A 13,704-nucleotide genomic window follows, 5' to 3' on the forward strand; every position below is an offset into this window, starting at 1 on the left:
TAGAGAGAAGATGTATCTTTCAAAACAAAAAAATAAAAATAAAGAACAAAAGAAGAGAAGGTGCATCCACACATAATCATATAATATAAGATAAAACGTTGTATCGTACCTGAAATTTGCATGGTGGTATCTTGTCGTGTCGTGCATGACGACGAAAATCGTTATCCGCCGCCATCACCACGAGCTCACCCTCTCCCTACGCCTTCCACGTGTCACCCAAACTTCCTTTCCCCACAGATAATATCATCTCTTTCTCTTTCTCTATATTGAAACCAAAAACTCATATGTGATATACAATCATACGTATGTAGTGTAAGAAGATCCTGTTGAAGTCATAACTTTGTGGGTTAGTGAAGAGTGAAAGATGGATCACAGTGCAGATGCTCAACGCACAGACTTGATGACCATAACCCGTTTCGTGCTCAACGAACAGTCGAAGCAACCTGAGGCTCGTGGCGATTTCACAATCTTGCTCAGTCACATTGTTCTTGGCTGCAAGTTCGTTTGTTCTGCTGTTAACAAGGTTCTTCTTTCTTATACCCTCCTACTAATTCATTTCCTGTCATTTCATTACCACTCTTTCATGTTCAATATATGCATGCCACCCTTTCATTGATCGACTTCATATACAATTACCAACCTGCATATATATAGTCATAACAAAACTGCATCATTGCTATCATGAATCAATGATTTTCAGGTGAAAAACCATAAACAAACAATGTGTATATGCGTCTTTGTATATTATTTGACATATATATACTTGTATTTTACTTGATTTTTTATGAATCGGAGATATGAAAATTTTAATTATAAGAGTTGATTACGCAGGCGGGTCTTGCTAAGCTTATTGGGCTTGCTGGAGAGACAAATGTCCAGGCAAGTGGTTGATAAATAAATCTTATAGTTATGCATACTATTCCAGCATGGTAACTTTCTAATGTGTGATTCTTTGATCCTCTTTGATTATTATTATTATTTTAATTTCTTTTTTATTGAATTTGTTTCTTAATTATCTGGAATGAAGGGTGAGGAGCAAAAGAAACTGGACGTCCTTTCCAATGATGTCTTTGTCAAGGCTCTGGTCAGCAGTGGACGAACAGTAAGTCATCAATGTTGCCAAGGCTCTCTCTATCCACAGACATTTTGTTGATGGGTTCAAATATTTTTTGCAGTGCATCTTGGTGTCTGAAGAAGATGAGGAAGCAACATTTGTGGAGCCTTCTAAGCGTGGAAAGTTGTTAACCTATCTATAATCTAGAGTGTTCTTCCCAAATATTTATTTAGCTTCATTTTCCTCAGTCTAATCATTTAGTACGATTTTTTTTATTGTGCAGGTACATAGTTGTTTTTGATCCGCTGGATGGTTCCTCTAACATCGATTGTGGTGTTTCTATTGGCACAGTATGGTCTCTCCTCCGAAATGCAATCCATGTTCTTCTCTTTCCATTATATATATATATATATATATATATATATATATATATATATATATATATATATATATATATATATATATATATATATATATATATATATATATATATATATATATATATATATATATATATATATATATATATATATATATATATACTCACACTCACTCACACACACACACACATTATATACCGCATGAATAAGTAATATTCCAGATTAACTATAATATTGCAGTTTTCAATTGAGTGTGTTGTGTTGCATGTAGATTTTTGGGATTTATTTGGTGAAAGAAAACCGTGAACCAACCATAGAAGATGTTTTGCAACCAGGGAAGAACATGTTGGCTGCTGGTTATTGTATGTATGGAAGCTCTTGCACGGTATGGTAAATTTAATCCCAGTTTAAGTTTCTGTTCTTTTTTTCCCTTAGACAGTTTCAATTTCTTCTCTTTTGGGGTCATCTTATTACTCTGTTTACGATAACTTTTTAAGGTGGGTATCCAAGTCAGTGATCAATTTTTACTCTCAATAGATAATATACAGTACATTGTGTCGGTACAAATTTTTGTATTGACTTGACTATTTTTATATGAAAGGATAAGCTCAGTTTCTTTTGTTTTGTTTGTTTTCCTGTGCGCCTGTGGACTGAGTTGTCGTATGCTTTAATTTTAATTCATTCCAAAATTACAAATTTTTTAATCACTAATTTGGGACATTTTTACAGTTTGTGCTAAGCACCGGAAGTGGTGTGAATGGTTTCACCCTTGATCCATCTCTTGGAGAGTTCATTCTTACTCACCCTGACATCAAGGTATTAATCTACCAGTTCATCAATAACTCTTTAAAAGGTCACAGAGTGCTTTATATTCAATTTTACACACTACAATCTCACTCCAAGTTTTTGTTTTATCCTTGAAACTTGCCCCGAGGATTGACTTGTACAGTGCTTCAATTTGGGTCTAAGTTTCATCAATCAAGAAGGAAATGTGATGCGCTATATTAGGCCATATGAACTTGCTAAATTTATTTTCATCTTGGTTAAGATGATAATTCATTTATCACCCTGTCTCTTGAGCAAATATTTGATCTATTTATACAAGAAACTACTTAGTTAATGGACAGGATATATCTCCTCGAAAAATCTCTATTTAGGAAGTCGTAAACATCTATTTGTTGAAAGGAAATACCTGTTTAAACCCTTTGAAGTTAAGAATCTAAGACTCCATCCATCTATCTTTCAATGAGAACATAATGAATGAGTTGTCATACAGAGTTTTAAGATTAAGGATTAAAGATTAAGACTGATCTTTATTGAAGCCATCTGTGACATGCTTGAATCATGTTAATTGCCTGATGTATGGTTCACCATTCAGGTCCCGAAGAAAGGAAAGATATATTCAGTGAATGAAGGAAATGCTAAAAATTGGGATGGTCCTACTACCAAGTATGTATAAATCCAATCCAATAGTGTTAAAATGTTTCAGACACTACAAGGCAATTTATGAGTTGTTACACTTTCCTTTCTTGCATCTGTTCAGGTATGTGGAAAACTGCAAGTTTCCAAAAGACGGTTCATCACCAAAGTCCTTAAGATATGTTGGAAGGTATATATATATATAAATATATATAGACTATAATGGATTCTCAGTCCTTCAAGAAGTTTCATTGCTAGAGTATAGCATGTTTTTGATTTACAGTGTGATAAAAAACCTTCAAAATCACGGGGGCTACTTCAAAACCATGTTAAAAGCATAATTTTTCCAATGCAACAATGTGTTGCTTCACATTCACCAACACGCTGTTAGTTCTCGTATAGTTGCCCTGCAACCAAGATGTGGCTACTGAATGACTAACTCATATGTATCACTTGATGACATTGCTTTGTCTGTATTTGTATGATTAACAGCATGGTAGCTGATGTTCACCGCACATTTCTTTATGGAGGTATCTTTCTGTACCCGGCTGATAAAAAGAGTCCAAATGGGAAACTTCGGTATGCCATTTTCAATCAGTACCTAATTTCTTGAGTAGCATATGCAATATTCCTACACTGTTTATGGTTTAACAGAAGAAATTAGTGCAAAATTTATCTTTGATTGGTGCAGTGTTCTCTACGAAGTCTTCCCAATGTCATTCTTGATGGAGCAGGCAGGAGGGCAGGCTTTCACTGGCAAGCAAAGGGTAATTTTACCAAAAACAGTTTTTAAGTTCTGTCATATGGCTTTCTTCCTGTTTTGGTTTAAGTAGTTAGCACTCACTGCCACTGCATTAGCACACTGATAACCCCTGCATAATTAGTAACGATGAAGTTGTGCACCAGAAATTTGTGTCTTGTTTTCTGTTCTCTGATAACAGTAAGAGAGAGCGAAATTGATATAGATGTATATGTATATGTATGTGAACAGGCACTTGATTTGGTTCCAACAAAGTTGCACGAGAGATCTCCCATATTCCTTGGTAGCTATGAGGATGTAGAGGAAATCAAAGCCCTTTATGCTGCTGATCAAAAATTGGAATGAAAGAAACCATAATTCTTTGTCTTTTTCAACTTACAATCAAGTCTCATCTAATTGTTGCACAGATACATGGTCATGTATATGCCAAGAAGGCTTGTTAATGTTTTTGTGATTTACAAAAAGTATTATATTACGTCATATCTAAATACATTTTAATTTAATATTTTCAATATATAGCAATATTTTAATTTTTGTAGATAGTTTTTTTACGATTTCTTAATTATTATAATGTTAAAATTGCATTTTTGTCTAAATTTGTAATATTTTATATTTGACACTTTTTAGTTTCTCATCGTTGAAATGTTCTTACTAGATTTTTTTTATATGTGTTGATATTTGTTTATAAAGTGATATGGTATGTTAGTGTTTGTTTCTTATAAATTTATGATTTTGTGACAATTTATGACGAGTGGATTTTGTCAATAGACGTAAAACCCTTAACATAGTTTAATTGATTTTAATTATATTTATTGAACACGTTTTTATAATGTTTTTTAAAGGAAGTCTACTAATATATTTTTTTCTTCCTATAGTTTCGTTTTAATAATTAACCATTGGATGGAACAATATGTCATGGGATAATAAGATTAAGAGGTAGTGTTACTTTTTATTTTTTCTTAATAAACAGGTAAACTAACATTCAATCGTCATTATTGATAATAAATTTATTAACCTCTACACGCTAACTTATTACATTTGATTATTGTGTTTTACTTAATTAATAAATAAATAAGTAAATAAATTATTCACAAAGGTCAAATGTTAACATTTATTAATTAATTAAAATTACATAAATAAATATGCCATGACTTACGCCAAGCAATAAAAACAAGAAAATATTTCTAATATGTTCGACATAGTTGACCAACTTAGTTAAAACTAGTGAATAGTTGAAATTTGGTAAATTAGAAGGGAATTTATTTTAAAATAAGTACGTTTCCATGCAAAATTAGAATTAATTTTATTAAAAAATTAATATATTGATCCAAAATTTTAAAAATAAATAAATATTTTTAAAAATTTAATTACATTAAATTTATTTAACATATGTTTTTTTCACTGGTATTAAAACCATAACATATCAAATATTATAAATAATTTAAATATTAAAATTAAACATGTTTGACACATAAAAAATAAATATATTTATTTACTTTTAAAATTTAGATACTAAAATATATTAAAATTTCATATATAAAAAAATTGTGTTTGACATATAAAAGAATAATATTAAAATAATTATTTATTTACTTCCAAAATTTAGAAACTAATTTTATGGACAAAATTTAATTTTGTGTCAAAATTCAAAATTTAAAAACATATTTAATTCTAAAAATAAAGATTTAAAAGGGAATAAATAGAAATTTGATTTTTTTTTTAAATCGGACGAGGTATTTCTTTGAACTAAAAGATTGAATATTTGAGGAACTTGTTTGATTTCAGTGAAAAGTTTAAATAACGTTTATTTATCTTCAATTTTATTTATTTTATCTCAAAAAAGCAAATATGTAGAAATATGAAGAAGAAAAAGAGAAGCATGAAATATTGTATTTATGTATTTTTGCATAATAACTCCATCCAGAAATCTAATAACTCGATTAAATTAGTTTTTTTACATTCAATTTTTTTTTTTGTAAGACTAACAATAAAACTATACTAGAGACCTATATATACATAGATCTTAAACTATGCAATATCTTTTATGACACAATTTTATCGTAAGAATCACTTAAACACTTGAGTCAATAACATACAAGAATTTAGTAAAATAAAACAAGATCATTTAAAATACTTTTTGAAATAAATGAAAAAGAAAGACAAATAGATGATGATTCTCTAACCAATAATCTTAAAACTTTTGATATTGTGAAGAGACTCAAAAATATATTTTTTAGATATGTAAAGTTCTTTTTACGTATTTAATATATTCTAAAATTTTCTCATTTATATATAATGATATGATTAATATGCTAAAACAAAATTGAATCCATTAAGATGTTCATTAGATAGACAAAAAACATTTTAGTGAACAAATTTGAATTTTTAATCCATTGAAATTATTAAAAATATCTAAAAATCTTTAATCAATTAGATGTGAGAGCTTACAACAAGTTCGTTAGTGGAATTAATCAACTAGATGTTAATTTTAAATAATTAAAGTTATATTTTTTTATGAGCTACTTAAAGATTTTTATTATTAATTTATTTTTAATTCATTAAAAACCTTCTAACCTTTAAGAAAGCAATTCAAATTGGTTCCAGTAGATACTCTTATTAATAGAGGGGAATATAATTATTTAAAGATATACATAAAGATTATAAGATGAAACTAACACCAAACATCCAAATTAAGATAAACAATGTACAAAGCCTTTCATTTTCTCTAATTGTCTTGTTGTCTTTTTTTTCTTTAGTTTCTCTCTTCGTCCTCTCAAATAATATGAATAATTTTCTTATCTTTTTTCTTAATATAGACTCTATTATTAAATAATATGAATAATTTTCTTATCTTTTTTTCTTAATACACACTCTATTATTTAGAATTATTAACTTGACTTGTGACCATAAACCAATTTTAGTTTATTTTAAAACAAGACTTTTTTAAGATACTCTTCAATTTTAATTGTGTCTTCCCTTCACCTCAACACCTCAAATCTCCAACCCATCTTTCTCTTCAAGTCCAAAAGAGAAAACTACCATGGATGGAGGAAGAAACCCAAGGAGGAGAGAGAGAGCTTTCCAGCACTTCAAACAACCTTCAAGATCTTTTCCCAAGCATCCTAGGTGATTTTATTCGTCTAAAAATGATGGATGATCAAAACTCTCGCAAAAACATGATTAAATATCCTCTCTCACGTATCATGGCTGACAAAATTGTTCGTATTATTCTTTTCATGCTTAATTCTTGTGAGATCGGTTCTTGTGAGATCTAAAGGCTTATTGACTGCTTGGTTTATGATTGACCGGATAGTCATACTATACACATATGCTTTTTCATTTAATTGTTCGTAATATTGTTTTCATGCTTAAATCTTACTGCGGCTTAATTGGTTCTTTAGGTGTTGAAAAGTATCTTTTATAACCTATAAATTAAACAAAGTACCTAATGGAGTTTGTATTTAGGAATAAAGTATGATTTATTAGTAATTTTATACTATTGATCTTAACACATGTTGGTTTGTTAAGGATTTAAAGGATTGAAGCTTAATAAAGAAACATATACTCAAGTTGTTAAGAGATTAAGATTTGAGTAAATTTTTGAATTAATTTTAACATGAAATTATAATTAAATTGATTGCATATGCTTGAGAGTGAGAATGGAATTGGTGAAATATAATCCTAATAATATACTTATCTATAATTTCTATTTTAGCATGTATGTCAAGTGTTTGATAAAAATGCTATTTTTTTTTTAATTTTTTCTCAAAATTGATTATTAAATATAAGAAATATTATTCTTGCACAAATTGATTAGGAGAACAATCAATATTTATTATTTGCTATATTAGAACATATATACTTTGTCACTTAAAACTAAATACACTAGTATATATACGTATAAACATGTATGTATACATGTACGTGTATTTATTATATTGAGATATGAAACATATAATAATCTATAATCCATTAATATACGAAAAAATTTCTAAAATTGACTATATCTTTAAATTAAAAATTAAAATATATCTAATGAGAAGATGGATAATAGTTTTATTAGTTATTTTATTATTTAAAAACAAACCATAAAAATATTTATGGATAACATTAATTAATTTTCAAGTTTTACTTTTAATAATAAATAACTTAATGCATTTGTATTTATTAAATTATAAATTATAAACATTTATAACTAGAAACTCCACTAATATTTCTTTATAACATATTTTTGAAATTATTCTCTCCTAATCAAAATTATCACTTCTCTTTCACTTAGAATATTATCATATAGTAAATTTTCCTACAATATGTACATACTTGTACATTTTATACAGAATACACGTGGAAAACATTGAAAAACAACTTTTTAATTATGACAATTCCATTTCTTAAGAAAAAGTTTATTGTCTCCTCTGCAAACCTAACTTAAAAAAATTCATTTTCTTAATTTTATTCATCACTATTGTTTCCTAGAAATAATTTATGTATGTTATTCTTTTCAAAATTTTAAATTTTGCAATTTGTTGACTGTATCAAACAAATTAAAATTATATTATTTAGTATAACAGAATATAACGTGGAGACACATTCCCTTTCCCTTTACATTTCTCGATGCAGTTGAAAACTATTTCTAATCATGTAAAGCTATTGGACGAGTGTGTAGAACACACGCACCCGTTCCAACACTATTTGAGACTATGCATTTTCAAGTGTTACTAAAAAATTCTCCATTTTTGTCGCGTTCTAAAAAGGAGCGTTGAAAATTTATTTATCGGAACTCTGATTCCTTACACTTTCCTCCAATAACAATATACTACTATCAGATTAATAATATATAATATAACGCCTTCAAATTATATGGGAGAATGAATAAATTTACTGAAAAGAAGAGAAGAGATACATGAACATGAGATTGTTTGATGCCTAGACTATACTTGTTTTCGAGATTATATTAGATTTAGATATCTTGGACAGTCAAGTTGAACAAAAAGAGGTCCGACATCATTTTATTCCTATTATAATATATGTTTGAAGCGTTATCTTCAATTATTCTAATAAATTCTACATGGTATAATGGAATATAAAATATGTACTGTTCCGAATGCGACACCAACTTGTCTTGGGAGGACCCACTAAATCTCCCAATACATTGAACCGGTTAAGGTTCTTGTTTTTTCATCGTGTGACATCACATGTATAACAACTATTAAACTAATTTGACGTATGACACATGCTTCTAGTATAATATATTTATTGTATGATTTTTTAGTTAAAATTATAATTTTAGTTTATTAACTTATCTATTATTGAAAAGAATGAAGGAAATTGTTGCCAATGATACACACTTCTAGTGTAACCTGTTTACTGTCTGATTTTTAAAGTAGGGTTATTAACTTATCCATGATTGAAAGTGAAAACAATTGTTGTAAAAAAATGATAATTTTAAGTAAAATTAATGCTACACATACATAAACAAAAAGTTTCTAATTTTTCTCTTTTTCATTTAGAGAAAAAAGAAGTAAGGGTATTGCTGGTCTTAGTGTTTATTACATCATTTCTATGCTAGTGTTGAATAAATTAGTGTCTCAATTAATTGATTGATCATTTCTGAAATGTTTCATTAAATGACAAAAGGTGATTCACAGATTAGATGACAGGCCTTTTTCTCATCTCATCCTGTATGTTTTTCACTTGGTTTTCCTTATATTCTTCCTTTGTGATGGGGTTCTTTTCAGTTTTCACATCCTTCAACTCTTACTCTGCTTCACAGGAGATGTATCTGTGATCTTCTGTTCTGGATTCTGGGATTGGTTGCATGAAGGTCTTTTTGGGTTTCTGGGAGTGCTGTTCTTTGCATGTTTCGAACAGATAAGTACTTGGCTTCCTTGATGAGCCTTCAAGGTTTCTGATGCTGTTTTTCTGCACTTTTTGAACCCTATTCCTTTGTTTTGCATTTGGGTATTGTTTTGGAGTTGTCCCCTCAGTTGGCGTGCTAGTTTTTGTTTTTATGTGTGTGGATTTGAGATTTGGTCTCTGTGAAATGATGTTTGTGAGACAGATTTATTCCTGTTAAATTGGTGGCTATTTTTAATTGAAAATCAAGAGGGTAATAAACGAAAATGAAGAAGCTGTTGGATGATGGAGCGTGAATGAGTTTGCATGCTTTCAATATATGTTGATAGTGTGAAAAGGGTTGAAAGAAATTGGATTGGAGCTAAGATTTGAGGTCTAATGGGTTCATTGGTCTGATTTGGGTTGTGGTTTGTGCGAAGCAATGGAAGGGAATTTGCCCCAGGGAGGTATAATTCAAGGTGGGACGTCTTTCGGTGGCTTTGATTTGCCGGGATCAATTCGGGTTCAGCATCAAGCACAACATCCACATGCCATGCACCAACATCAAACTCATCCGCGTCAAGGATCTTCTGTACATTCCACAGTTCATGATGTTTTCCCTCTTACAATGGGAACCCTGCAGAACTGTGACCAAACTATTTCAATGACAGAGTTTAGTAAAGAAAACAGAAGTAAAAACTCAGCGAGTGAGGAAGACGAGCCGAGCTTTACCGAGGATGGTGTTGATTGTCACCATGAAGCTAGTAGAGGGAAGAAAGGATCACCTTGGCAGCGGGTTAAGTGGACTGATAAGATGGTAAGACTTCTGATAACAGCTGTTTCTTATATTGGCGAGGATGTGACTGTTGATGGCGGTGGCAGTGGAAGAAGGAAGTTTGCAGTATTACAGAAGAAGGGTAAGTGGAAATCTGTTTCCAAGGTCATGGCTGAGAGGGGTTATCACGTTTCACCTCAGCAATGCGAGGATAAATTCAATGATCTCAATAAAAGATACAAAAAGCTTAACGATATGCTTGGGAGAGGCACTTCTTGTCAGGTTGTTGAAAATCCCGCTCTGTTGGATGTGATAGATTTTCTTTCTGATAAAGAAAAGGACGATGTTCGAAAAATATTAAGCTCAAAACACCTGTTCTATGAGGAGATGTGTTCTTACCATAATGGTAACAGGTTGCATTTACCCCATGATCCTGCATTGCAACGTTCACTCCAGTTAGCGCTGCGAAATAGGGATGATCATGACAACGATGATATGAGAAGGTCCCATCATGACGATCACGGCGAAGATGATCCAGATGTGGAAATTGATGATCATGATGATTTTGAAGAGAATTGTGCTTCTCATGGTGATAGTAGAGGAATATATGCACCATTAGGTGGAACTGTGAAGAAACTGAAACAAGGCCAAGGCCAAGAAGATGGTAATACTTTTGGCAATTCTCTAAATTGTCAGGACTACAACAGAAGTTCGTATCCCCATGGACAGATGGTCCAATCTGATGTGAATCAAGGTTTACCTGAAAGCATGAGAGCAGCTTGGTTACAGAAGCAATGGGTTGAATCTCGCTCACTTCAGTTAGAGGAACAAAAGATACAAATTCAGGTTGAGATGCTGGAACTAGAGAAACAGAGATTCAAGTGGCAGAGGTTTAGTAAGAAAAAGGATCGGGAGTTGGAGAAGCTAAGTCTAGAAAATGAAAGAATGAAGCTTGAAAATGAACGTATTGCTTTAGAACTTAAGCGAAAGGAAATGAGCACTGGCTTTAAATAGGTCAGCACCCTCGCAAGCTTTGTAGCAATTGCATTACATGCATAGTGCTCCATTTTCCTTTCTTTTGCTCTCTTTGTTAAGTTGTTGTTTTTTTAGTTCAAAGTATGGGTTTTTTATTTGGGAACTTTTCAAATCTAACTTTCCCTCTTGCTTGTACGTTTAAGTTTGTCAATAGTAGTGCATAAGGGTTAGACTCTACTGAAGTTTTGTTGCCTATGTTCAAAGACTGTGTAGCTGAAAACCTTTAATCTTTTTAATTTGTAATTTTAAATTTCTGGTATTATTAATTGTCTCTCCTTCCAGTTATCTTACAGCCTGTATTTATTCTTCTGGTTATTTCTTTGTTTTCTTCGTTCTTTGAAATCATTCATGTCCCTAATATAATGAGAATAAGTTTTTTTTTTTTTTTTTTATTGTTGAAATCATGTCTACTGCTCATAAACTTGGGGTCACTTGCATCTTTTAAAATTCTGATAGAGTATCAGGCTCTCTCTTGGAGAGAGCAGTGATTCTGCGGTAAAAGCAGAGAAAGAGGTAGAAGTGAAGTTGTGGTAACAGAAGATCTGTTGACGCATGTAACAACAATAGATTGGAGGAAGTTACTGAAGATTCTTGCAAAGAACAAACACCAGTGGAGGAAGATTTCATTCACTTGTGCAAGGACGCAACAGAAGCGGTTGCACAATGGAATGGAATTGAGCAACAATGAAGGAGCAAAGGATCTCGTCTTCAAAAAGATTTGCTCCACTGCCACAATTCATTCTGTCTTCCATGTGCAAGATTCACTTAATCTTCCTTGGTTTGCACTTGAGAAGTATGAATCAGTGACAACAACCTTGTAATGTCATCTATCAACCAGAACCTTTGTTCTTTTTTCCTTTTTTGTAGTTGCCAGTGACATCTTCATCTTCTTCTTTACCAATGGCGCCCCCTCCTCCCCCATTGACTTTTCCTGTGTTTTACTTCTCCATTGAACTCTAGTCTTTCTTGGGTGCCATTGGCAACACCCTAGAAATGCTCCTCAAAATCGCAGCGTAGAATAGAAGAGTTCAAATTGGGAAAATTCATTAGGAATTGTGAGAAATTGGAGGAGCTTTCTAGGAATTGCATTAGAAACATCTATGGAAGTTCCACAGAGTCAGAGCATTTTATGCAAATAATACATTGCAATGAAATGCCATATGTTCTGATGTATGTGACTTGTTTCTAATGCAGAAAAGTTGTAGATTTCTTTTACATTGTCCTAAAGTCAGTAACATTTGAAACAGTAATCTTGGTTGTGTTCTTCTTTTGAATCTTTTAGGTCTTCTGTGCTTGTAGGAGTTTGTCCATTTTGTTTAAAGGGTTGGACAATGTAGGTGGAAAGAGTTTTATGGTATTGTGTCATTGTAAGCTCTGTGTCTTTGGCTGTAGTGAAGTACTCAGATTTTGGGGGGAATTTTCTTAGTCAAGGAAATAATAAGTATATAAGGTGGTTTAAGAGGAAAGAGGGTGAATTTTTTTGTTCCTTTTATGAAATATATGCCATCTTTGCTTGTGATGAAATTGCGCTCGCTGTTAAATTGCTTAAGCTACAAAGTTCATGCATGGTGTCATCAATTTATCTCATTCAATTACATAAACATAAACCACATGTAGATAATGCAGAGTTCCATCCTATTTAGTCGTTACCACAGTGCATGTTATTGAGTCTGAATTTTGAAGCATACTAGTCTTACTGAGAAAATATTATATATAGTTTTGTTGCTTTATTATTTGATTTTTTAACCTTAGGAAGGTATAAAACATTGGTTACTACGATCAAACTCCTGGTCATTAAGTCAATGATTAGGTAGACTTGGAAATACTTTTAAAGGATGAACAAATCACTGACCTAACTTGTGCTGAAAGTTACTTATGAAAATAGTTGTGTCCTAGGATCAAACTATTGACTACTTGGCCTAAAACCTTTGATGCTATGTCGAGATTCATATGTTGGTAAAAGCTTACAGCTTAGAGCCTTAGACTATTGGGTTAGTGACCTAAAATTCTTTTGTTCAATTGTTTACATAATTTCTATTTACTGGTTTAGTTATAATTTGAATTCTAATTGTCTTTATTTTAATTTGTTATTAAAAATAAGTTTCTTTTTTCTGATAATTTATAATCCAGCTCTCTTTATTGAGGATTTTTTAAAAACTGTCTTTGAATTTGACGCTATGTATAAGAGTGTGATCTCTTTAGCAAGGAGAACAACGACCATTTATGTTTGTACTTTGTAGTCTATTATTAACTGATGAAATGGGAATATTTTCCAATAAAGTTATACCTTAATCCATAATTGGAGAAGATAAACATGTTTCGGAAATTGATTGTGGATTTAATGTGTCTGTGTGAATCCATTTGTGTGTGTAGAATGATCTTGTGAATTAATTTATCATGGAGACATTTATTCTGTCGGCGTATGTGATGATGTAAAGTGTATTTA

At 31.2% G+C, this 13,704-nt stretch overlaps 2 protein-coding genes across 4 annotated transcripts; both read left to right on the top strand.

Annotated features, from left to right (window-relative positions):
- The first annotated feature begins 261 nt into the window (after positions 1-261).
- LOC108325041 (fructose-1,6-bisphosphatase, cytosolic) lies at positions 262-4,125 on the top strand. 2 transcript variants are annotated; one of them, XM_017558026.2, is made up of 12 exons: positions 262-523; positions 832-879; positions 1,028-1,102; positions 1,176-1,237; positions 1,338-1,404; positions 1,706-1,819; positions 2,164-2,250; positions 2,813-2,883; positions 2,978-3,043; positions 3,346-3,432; positions 3,545-3,620; positions 3,845-4,125. In XM_017558026.2, exons 1-12 carry the CDS (start codon positions 365-367, stop codon positions 3,956-3,958), a joined length of 1,026 nt encoding a protein of 341 aa, XP_017413515.1. In that variant the 5' UTR covers positions 262-364; the 3' UTR covers positions 3,959-4,125. The 2 variants fall into 2 exon arrangements, with proteins under 2 accessions (XP_017413515.1, XP_017413516.1); XM_017558027.2 differs by lacking the exon at positions 262-523 and having other exon boundaries at positions 855-929.
- A 5,005-nt stretch (positions 4,126-9,130) lies between these two features.
- LOC108324020 (uncharacterized) lies at positions 9,131-12,420 on the top strand. Of its 2 annotated transcripts, XM_017556801.2 has the most exons (3): positions 9,131-9,294; positions 9,387-11,237; positions 11,715-12,420. In XM_017556801.2, exon 2 carries the CDS (start codon positions 9,891-9,893, stop codon positions 11,235-11,237), a length of 1,347 nt encoding a protein of 448 aa, XP_017412290.1. In that variant the 5' UTR covers positions 9,131-9,294; positions 9,387-9,890; the 3' UTR covers positions 11,715-12,420. The 2 variants fall into 2 exon arrangements, with proteins under 2 accessions (XP_017412290.1, XP_052730981.1); XM_052875021.1 differs by lacking the exon at positions 9,131-9,294 and having other exon boundaries at positions 9,301-11,237.
- The last annotated feature ends 1,284 nt before the right edge of the window (positions 12,421-13,704 follow it).

Source organism: Vigna angularis, chromosome 3 (genome assembly GCF_016808095.1).
Source record: "Vigna angularis cultivar LongXiaoDou No.4 chromosome 3, ASM1680809v1, whole genome shotgun sequence".
Taxonomy (NCBI): domain Eukaryota; kingdom Viridiplantae; phylum Streptophyta; class Magnoliopsida; order Fabales; family Fabaceae; genus Vigna; species Vigna angularis.

Coding starts and splice junctions, on each gene's coding strand:
- LOC108325041 (XM_017558026.2), top strand. CDS start 365: ATGGATCACAGTGCAGATGCTCAACGCACAGACTTGATGACCATAACC. Junction 1,238..1,337: donor GAGCCTTCTAAGCGTGGAAA/GTTGTTAACCTA, acceptor TTTATTGTGCAG/GTACATAGTTGTTTTTGATC. Junction 1,405..1,705: donor GTGGTGTTTCTATTGGCACA/GTATGGTCTCTC, acceptor TGTTGCATGTAG/ATTTTTGGGATTTATTTGGT.
- LOC108324020 (XM_017556801.2), top strand. CDS start 9,891: ATGGAAGGGAATTTGCCCCAGGGAGGTATAATTCAAGGTGGGACGTCT.